Source organism: Alligator sinensis, unplaced genomic scaffold, assembly GCF_000455745.1.
Source record: "Alligator sinensis unplaced genomic scaffold, ASM45574v1 scaffold768_5, whole genome shotgun sequence".
Taxonomy (NCBI): domain Eukaryota; kingdom Metazoa; phylum Chordata; order Crocodylia; family Alligatoridae; genus Alligator; species Alligator sinensis.
The window spans coordinates 1,099,996-1,109,210 of record NW_005841991.1 but is presented as its reverse complement, the minus strand read 5'-3'; the positions used below and the strand labels follow the sequence as shown (position 1 = coordinate 1,109,210).

Genomic DNA, 9,215 nt, shown 5'->3' with positions numbered 1-9,215 from the left:
CTGCTGTGACGGGACCTTACATGTTCCACTCTATCAGTTCTCCCCACCCTCTCACGAGCATCAGGACCTCCATCTCCCATAAAAATGTGAAGTCAGATCCCTTGCACCAGAACTAACACCCCAGGACAGAACCTAGCATGTCTATGCCAGATCCTCCCCACGCCTTGGCAAGCTGTTGTTTAGCCACCATAGCAAAAAAATAGCCTTCAGGCTCCAGTTATTCACAGCTGTGACTAAAAGGGGTGGGTTTTTATGCATAATAGCCCTAGAGGCAGTAGCAGTCACCACTCAGGTTCCAATAAAAAGATCATGTAGGAAAGAACATTGTGAGCAGGTTAGTCACAGAAGATGAGAGACAGATACAATACGACTAAAGCCCCAATTAGCAGTGTTGTTGGGGAAACTGTGTAAACCAGGAAAAACCCCACTGCCCAACTGCAAGTTCTCAGGGCTTCTTCTAACCTTATATGCTACCACATGCCAGAGTGATTGACAGAAAATTAAACTGATATGTACTCCTTGAACACCAGGCAGAAACTCCACAGATAATAGCTCCCATTGACTTCAGGCTCCAGTTCAATACGATAGACCTTCCTCCCTATTCCTGATGCTGTAGACCAAAGGATGCCTATGAATGGCAGTTCCTCTAAATCATTCATCTGAGCTGTGCTTCTGGAAGTAAAATGCTTGCCATCAAAGAGGAGGCTTATTCCAGGGAAATATCTGATCTCTTTTGCTCAATAATTTTATAAAATCAGAGGAAATACTTTGTCAAACAAGATGATGGTTTGTGTCTGAACTCCTGGATTTCTGCTGGTGGTACATTTCTAAAGATTTCCAGGTTAGAGAGGTGGCTGAACACAAATAAATGAAGTAAACTGAACAAAAAACAAGGTAGGCAATTGTTTTTTAACTCAAGTGTAATAATTATAAATATTCTTAAAAGATATTGAAAAGAGCTCAGTTCAGAAAACAAAGTTCTGAATAGGCCCAGGGATCTCCGCCGTAGGACTTTTGTTAAGGGGCTTTGCTGAAGTTCCTGGATAATGGTCCTCACTGGTTAAGCCTGCAACCTTGCTGGTAGGGTTATTACAACATTGTACATAATAGACATTATGAAGACAGTAGTGAGTATGCATATCATAATGATAATGGCACAATGCCTTTAATGTAAAACAGAAATGGGTAGAGAGAAACATGTTTCTCTCATATCTGTATCTCTGCTAATCATGGGAATTTCTTTTCCTGCAGGGTCACATTGTCCATAACTGGAAGGTAAGGTGGTTTGTTCTGCTGCAGGACAAGCTGCTATATTATAAAATTGAAGGAGGCAGGAAGGAACCATCTCCAAAGGGCAGGATCCTCTTGGACGGTTGCACTATCACTTGCCCGTGCCTGGAGTATGAGAACAGACCGGTATGTCTGGAAAAAATAGATGGCATCCTTTTCTTTTCCTTTAGTTTCTCCCCAGTCTTTTCCTGTTCTTAACTTTCTTAATCTCTTTGTCCCTCATCACCCTATATACTCTCTAAAACTGGGCCCAGCTGATACTAAGCGACCTTTCAGCAGTATGGGACAAGTCAGGATCAGATGTTGTACTGCATTTCTTCATGCTGTCTCTGATTCCCACTCCTGTTGGCAAAGTCATTCTCCAAACGCACTAGTTCAGATATGGAACCATGTATTTAAAAACAAGTCTGCATATGGGAGATGTGGGCATAGATGAAAATGCCTCAACTTATTCCACTAAGGAGAACAAGGGAAACTTTCAGCAGCAGCCAATTCCTGTTAGAAAACAAATAAAGGAAGCAGATTAAGCTGGCTGCTAGCCCACATATGCAGGACAGGGCAGGGAAGGGCAGGGAATGGAATACAGAAGATGCAATCCTTGAAGAAAATTAAAGAAACTATACCTCCTTCCTCTTCTTCACCCCCTCTGTGTTTTACTTTGCTCTTCTTGGAGTGTCTCTGTCTCCCTCCAAATGAAATAAGTTGGTTTAATGCTTATGTATGATGCTTAGCCTGAACTGTATGTCAATAAATCCCTCATTAGAATGATTGTAGTAATGGCTTTTGGCTCTTACCAGGTTAGGGTGAATTGGAGGTTCCTAAGATCCTTGCATTCTCCAATGTTTGGCTGGTCTGCTCACTCAAATACAGCGGCTCTATGCCACAGACATTTCTTGGAGCTAAGCAAAAATCTGCAAAACAAATTTCCAAAGATTCCTTCAGAGTTGATCTGGGGCTGGCCTCCCTCTGGCCAATGACTGACCAGGATTCTGTGTAAAATCCAGCAGGCCGCCTTATTTGACTCAGGTGGCACTAAGGAAGGTGGAGCATTCCTAGTTGATTATAAATGCTATTACTGTTTCTCTGCCCCTAGCTGGTAATTAAGCTGAAGACAAAAACCAACACAGAATATTTCCTAGAATCTTGCTCCAGGGAAGAACGGGACTCTTGGGCTTTGGACATTACAGGAGCCATTCATGCTGGGCACCCAGTGCAGGTTCAACATCTTCACAGAATGAAGAACTCCTTCAAACTACCCTCAAACATCAGTCTTAAGTAAGTGTGCAGTTTCCTACCCTGTAATACTTCATACAGCCACAGAGCTACGTAGTCTACACAGGTACCATGGAACCCAGATCATTTCTATCACTTAATCTGACAACCCAGTGTGAACTAAGCGTGACATCCTCAGCTGTTTGCTGCAGATTTTACTTCAAAGAACCCAGTTTCTTCACTCAGCCAGAGCTCATCAGCAGTCCTATGCAGTGACTGGAGAATGGGTGCCCTTCAAAGTAAAAGCCACAGCAAACAACTGAAGGCCCTCAACTGCACTGCATAGGGTTTACTGCAGCTCTGTATGCCCTTGGTTACTTCACAAGCCCTCATCTTTGCAGGGGGTGGAAACTAACCCTGCTAAGAATTCTGTTTCTGTTGTATCACCCAATGCCAAAAGGGCCCAGGTAATCTCCTCCCAATATACCTCTGCCATTTTGGTCCTGGATTGCTATTCAATCCAGTTGTGATCTGCAGCGCACCCTGTATCTTATGGCTGACCTGAGAACTTTCTAAGTCCTAGCATCACTAGTGTTGTATGTAAACCTAGAATGTGTCGTGTTGGATTGAGTGTCAAAACGTGGTCTTTATTGATTAGCATTCACTAATTAGGCAGGTGGCTGGTAAGATTTACAGAGCTATTATCTTTCTTTTGGAAGAATGACCAGAATCCATGTCATGGCTGTATAGAGGCCCAGATTTCTAGGAACTATTTCTATGGCTGCAAAAGATTTCAAGAGGTCATTTAGTCTAGGCTGCTACTCAGAATGAAAAGAAAATAACCCTGACTATAAAATAAATAGGTCCACAAAATAAAAAACTCCAACATAAATGTCTCACTAAGAATGTCTCACTCTTGAAACAGAAGGTCTCCAAGAGTCATTAAGCCTGTTGCTCTGTACCATGGGACTTCAGATGGGACACTTAATCCATTTTTCCTATGCTGTGCTTTGAAAGAAATTTTAGCACGGTGTCTAGTCTATTCCCCCATATTGGAGCAGAAAGTAGTTATCTATTCTTGAAATAATGCCCGTGTCTCTGAGGCAGTAAAGCATGTGGCCAATCCCCGTCTGTCCATGTAACACTGTTCTCCTTTGCTCTTTTACAGCCACATTGTGGACAAAATGCATGACAACAGTTGTGGAATTAAAATGACCCCCAATGTGGAACAAGGCAACACATACAAGGAGACCTTCACAGGTATGCAAAGCCCAGATAGCCATTCTTCCAGTGTCTGAGACTTTATATTGCAGAGAAAAGGAATCCACTGGAGAGCCCTTAGTTAGGGACAGATGCCTGCACAAGAGAATGTACTGGCCCATCTGAGCCCTGATTGCTTTGTTGTCCACTCTCTAGAAATATGTAAGTCAATATAGGATCCTACATCTTGGGTCAATCCTGTACATCAGCAGGATTTAGCTTCTGGGGCCTCCACGCAGAGGTCCAGTTTTGGGATCCTAGTCTTTATTAGATTATCATGCTAAAACATAACCATAAGGTAGCAAATGCCACTAGCAACCTCAGGCCTGCATGTAAGCTGCATGGTTCACACTGCCCTAACACTGTCACTGTTGCAAGGCTCAGCATTGACCTGTCTTTGCTATGATGTTAAAGCTAGAATGCATTGGGGGAGAGGGGCCAACAGGGATAGTGATCAGTCTGTCCGTCACTGTGATAGCTGTTTGAAAGCTGTCTTTCTGTTGGTAGGTTCTGCAGTGGTGGACTGGCTGATCTCCAACAATTTTTCTGCCTCTCGACTTGAGGCAGTCACACTTGCTTCCATGCTGATGGAAGAAAACTTCATCAGGCCTATTGGAGCCCGAAGCACTGAAGCCATGCGCAGTGGCAATCTAGCTGAACAGTTCCTAGATGACTCCACAGCACTGTACCTGTTTGTAAGTGATGTGACTTCTAGCAGTGGTATCTCCCCATGTCTCGTGACATGCTTACTTTGGCGAGTGGTAAAGAGCATGTGGGGAGATCATTTGTATGTGTTAAATGGCAAAATATATATAGAAGGTGAAAATGGATATGAAGAACAACGTAAAGATGAGAAGCTTTGGGATTTCTAATAGTGCCAATGCTTTTATTTTAATCAGAAAGGAATAACTATTTGGGTAGGAAAACACCTACCAGTTGAAAAATAAAGGATTTGAATGGGGACTCCTGCTGCAAGCTTAGAGAGCCTGTGCTTGAACTAACGGAAGATAGAAGGAGGCTTGGCTAAAAATTAAAATCATTGTGGTGTACATTTTGTGGTCTGTTGGTTGTTGTTTGTAATTGTATAACTGATGAGATATGCAACAGCAATGCAGAATTAGATATATTTATCTGGAAACAAAATAACATGTTAACAACAGCCCTGTGCGAGATGAGAAAATCCATGCAAAGGTATTCTGTATGTTATTTTACTAGTATTCACTGGAATTAACATTTTAAAAAGTTTTCCAACTATCACATTTTTTTCCCACTTGCAGGCTGAAAGCTATAAGAAAAAGACCAATTCTAAGGAAGACATGCACCTCAGCATCCTGGAATTAAGTGGAACAATTGTAAAACAAGGATATTTAGTAAAACAGGTAAATACAACTTTTGATTATCTTATTAAGAATCAAGACTCTGAGGCTACATTCAGGGTAAATATGAATATTAAGAGCAAGAATGAAGTGAGGTAGCTGCAGAATTATACCTTGTGTTAATACTGCAAAATAGAGAGCAAGGGTGGAAATGGGAAGGAAGTCTCTTTGTTTATAGAATGACATGTAAGAAAACAGTTGAACTCACTGCTGCACAATTCCGTCTTGAGTAATTACATGTGCCTCCATGGGGCATCATGCTAAAATGTAACCATAAGGCAGCAGGGGCCACTGACCACCTCAGAGCTGCATGCAAATTGCATGTTTTGCACTGCTCTAACATTGCCACTGTTACCTATTCTTCTTCCTCATACTTCTTGTAATCTGTTTTGTGGTGCTGTTAAAGACCTATTGTATCATTGTCACAGAGCTGGCTGCATTTCAGTGCTGAGTGATTAATTTATACAGAAATAAATTCTATTCCTGCAAACAGTTACATGTATACATATAGTGGCTCGTGTGTTAAGTCCTATTGACTTCAAATGTAATTCTACCAATGGGTAACTGTTTGCAGGCTCCTAGTCTTCGTTTGTGAAAGTTAGACTCTGACACTTACCAAGAACAAACTGGTTTTTTAATCCTCGTGTTTCATACTGTAAATTAATCACCTGCACAAGGTGATGTCAGGCAGTGGGTTTAATGGGGTAGGAGAATCTCATTAAACCTATTGCCTGACAGTTGTTACAAGAGTGAGAGGTCTGTGAAAGGGGGTGGACAGAAACACAAGGTTTGGAATCCCATTTGTCAGCTGAGCAAATAAATGTGTTCTGTCCTTTGCAGCCCTCTAAAATTGACAACTTTTACCTAAATCCTCCACAACTCCTTCCCTCCTCCTCCTTTGCCAGGTTTGCTGGCAAACCTACCCCTACTTCCAAAGGGGCAGCAGTTCTTTATGTGCTGGCATAGAACAAAGCTAGATTCTGTGCCATTTCTTTTTCTTTCTAGCCTCATCATCATGTTCTGCTGCCTCCTGCTGGTTCCTAATCTCAAGAGAAGAGTGAGGAATGACTAGTGGGTGGAGACTGAGTACATTAAGCAGAAGTGGGGGCAGTTGAGACTTTAGGAAGGGGTTTTACTTGTCCCTGTTCCCTAGTGGCTCAAAATCCTCCTTTGAAGTTGTACACTACCTCAGGGACCTAATCATTCCAGAAGTTAGTCAGTGCTTCTTTATCAGCCGTTAACCTAATGTTTGACCTCTGTAAATGCCCATGGATTGGAACAGGGTCAGTGAAATATCAGATGTTTCTAAAATGATGCTGGAATAGTTTTATCCTGATGAAGAGAGGAAAATCCTATGCCTAGTCACGTGGCTGTAAAACCCTAAGTACAGGGGAAGGCAACCAGGACTCACAGTAAAGATTATATCTTTTATTAGACCAACACAATTTTTGCAAAACACTATTCTTTAATTGCAAGCTTTCAGGCACAAACACCCATCATCAGGCATTGAAGAAAAGATTATAAAAGCTCTCCTGGGTAGAAATGTAAGTTCATATTTCATAGGATTTCACAGAGGAGTCAATAGATGGAAAACTCCTCTGGGTAGTTTTTAGGTGGTTTGGAGCCTCTCACCTGCTGTGAGGATCTGAAATATGAAAATAAAATATGAACTTTCATTTATACCCAGGAAAACCTTTACAATCTTTTCTCCAATGCCTGATGAAGGGTGTTTGTGCCTGAAAGCTTGCAGTTAAAGACATTTTTTTGCAAAAAACTTGTTGGTCTAATAAAAGATATCATAACTACTACGAGTCTTGATTGCCTTTTCCTCTAGACCAATACGGTTACAACCTAGATATCTAAGTACATGGGAGTCTGTTCAGCTTGCTGTGCCTGCTGGGAAGAAAGTCCCAATCTGGGTTTAGCAAAGGGGCAAAATTTCAGGTTTGACCTCTACCCTCGCCCTGTTAGCACCACTGTGTCCACTCTTGCCTGAAATGCAAAGCTTGTGCTCTTCATGTGAAGTGAGATAAACTAATGGAAGTGCTTTCCAGGAGTATGTTTAAGGACTTCCAGGACCTTTAGTGAAAATGAGAATGTTAATTCTAGTTACATTTCTTCATTTCTCAGGGGCACAAAAGGAAAAACTGGAAGGTCAGGCGCTTTGTTCTGAGGGCTGAGCCTGCTTTCCTGCACTACTATGACCCCACCAAGGTAAGTCAGCAATGGGATGGCAGCAGGGGAGGATCCAGATGGGGGTGCAGTGGCATGGCTGCACCCCCTTTTTGGATTGCATTGTACCATAGAAGCCTCTGGGGACTTTTTAAAGTCCCTCTAACGCAGGGGGTCAGCAACCTTTTTGAGCTGAGTACCAAAAATACCCACAACCTCGACTTTTAAGATATTGGCGTGCCAGGGGCAGATGGTGGAGGAGACACAAGGGGCCCAATCCTTATTGTGGCACTGCAGCCCTGGCCTCTTCCCTGCTGTCTGCCCCGAGGCGCACATGCCAGGCAAAATGCTTTGGAATGCCACACTCTGCACCCATGCTGGGGGTTGCCTACCCCTGGCATAACACATATGAAGGTCCTCCCTCCCTTCTCCTTCCTGATCAAAAGCCCACCCCTTCTCTGCCCTTTCCCTCTCCTTGGCCCTCCTCTACCTGCTTTTCCTTGCTGTTCCGGGGCAGGGAAGCACCAGAGCCATTCCTGCGCCCGGTGAGGGGGCTAGACCTAGCTGAGAACATGAGGGATCTTCTACCCTGCACCTGATATAGGCAGGGTGGAGGGAACTACTCTCCTGCTACACTGTTGCTACTGTCCTCTTCCCAGCTGAGCCCAGCTCCAGCTCAGTGCAGCTGGCTCTGGAGCTTCCCCACCCCCAAGCAGTGGAGAAAGCTACAGCAGCAGGCAGAGGAGTTGGAGAGGAGGGAGCTGACCCTCTGAACAGGAAGGGGAAAGGAGGTGGGGGGGTTCACCTGCATTAGGGATTTTAAAAAGTATGCCCATGCTGGTGTGGGTGAAGCAGGCTGGGAGCTGGGGATTCAGCCACCCCTGCAGTGCAGGTTGCTGCTCCCACACCCCTCTTTGGGAAATCCTGGATCCACCCCTCAATGGTGGTGCTGTACCGGGGCAGGGAAGCACCAGAGCCAGTCCTGCTCCCGGTGAGGGGGCTAGACCTAGCTGAGAACATGAGGGATCTTCTACCCTGCACCTGATATAGGCAGGGTGGAGGGAACTACTCTCCTGCTACACTGTTGCTACTGTCCTCTTCCCAGCTGAGCCCAGCTCCAGCTCAGTGCAGCTGGCTCTGGAGCTTCCCCACCCCCAAGCAGTGGAGAAAGCTACAGCAGCAGGCAGAGGAGTTGGAGAGGAGGGAGCTGACCCTCTGAACAGGAAGGGGAAAGGAGGTGGGGGGGTTCACCTGCATTAGGGATTTTAAAAAGTATGCCCATGCTGGTGTGGGTGAAGCAGGCTGGGAGCTGGGGATTCAGCCACCCCTGCAGTGCAGGTTGCTGCTCCCACACCCCTCTTTGGGAAATCCTGGATCCACCCCTCAATGGTGGTGGCCTGGGGGACCTAGATCTAATTATACACATCTTGCAAATCAGCAATCGTTAGATAATCATTTACTTACAAAGGTAATAAGATTTCCCTCCGCACCTTTTTTCCAAGGTCATACACTCTTTTGATTTCCACCACTCATTCCCTAAGGCCTGGACCTCTCTGGGGGACCTGTACCTAGTGTGATTCCCATTGGGGCTGTGCAAAACTTCATGTGCTGATTCAATTCAGAGGAGATTCGGCCCAATTCGGTGGCTGAATCTCCAAATCCGAATCGAATCAGGGGACCAATAAAAAGGTCCAAATTGATTCAAAGCTCTCTGAATCTTTGGAAAAGATTCAGAAAGCTTCGATGATTTGGGCAGTCCTTGCTGGCTGCAGCAGAGAGCTGGAGCCGGGCTTGGAGCTGGTAAGTATTAGGGGCTTGGGGATGGGGAGGGGAGGGGACCATGGGGGGACCCCTGCCAGCCCCCAGCCCCTGCCCGCTCCCCCAGCCCACCCCCCATGGCTGCCC

At 44.8% G+C, this 9,215-nt stretch overlaps 1 protein-coding gene across 1 annotated transcript in view; it reads left to right on the top strand.

Annotated features, from left to right (window-relative positions):
• The window catches only part of PLEK2 (pleckstrin 2), a 16,888-nt gene that overhangs the window by 3,471 nt on the left and 4,202 nt on the right, over positions 1-9,215 (top strand). Inside the window, exons 2-7 of the mRNA XM_006021400.3 lie at positions 1,252-1,416; positions 2,384-2,565; positions 3,671-3,762; positions 4,270-4,457; positions 5,040-5,141; positions 7,269-7,352. Of these exons, the coding sequence (XP_006021462.1) occupies positions 1,252-1,416; positions 2,384-2,565; positions 3,671-3,762; positions 4,270-4,457; positions 5,040-5,141; positions 7,269-7,352 (813 nt within the window). The remainder of the gene's footprint in view (positions 1-1,251; positions 1,417-2,383; positions 2,566-3,670; positions 3,763-4,269; positions 4,458-5,039; positions 5,142-7,268; positions 7,353-9,215) is intronic.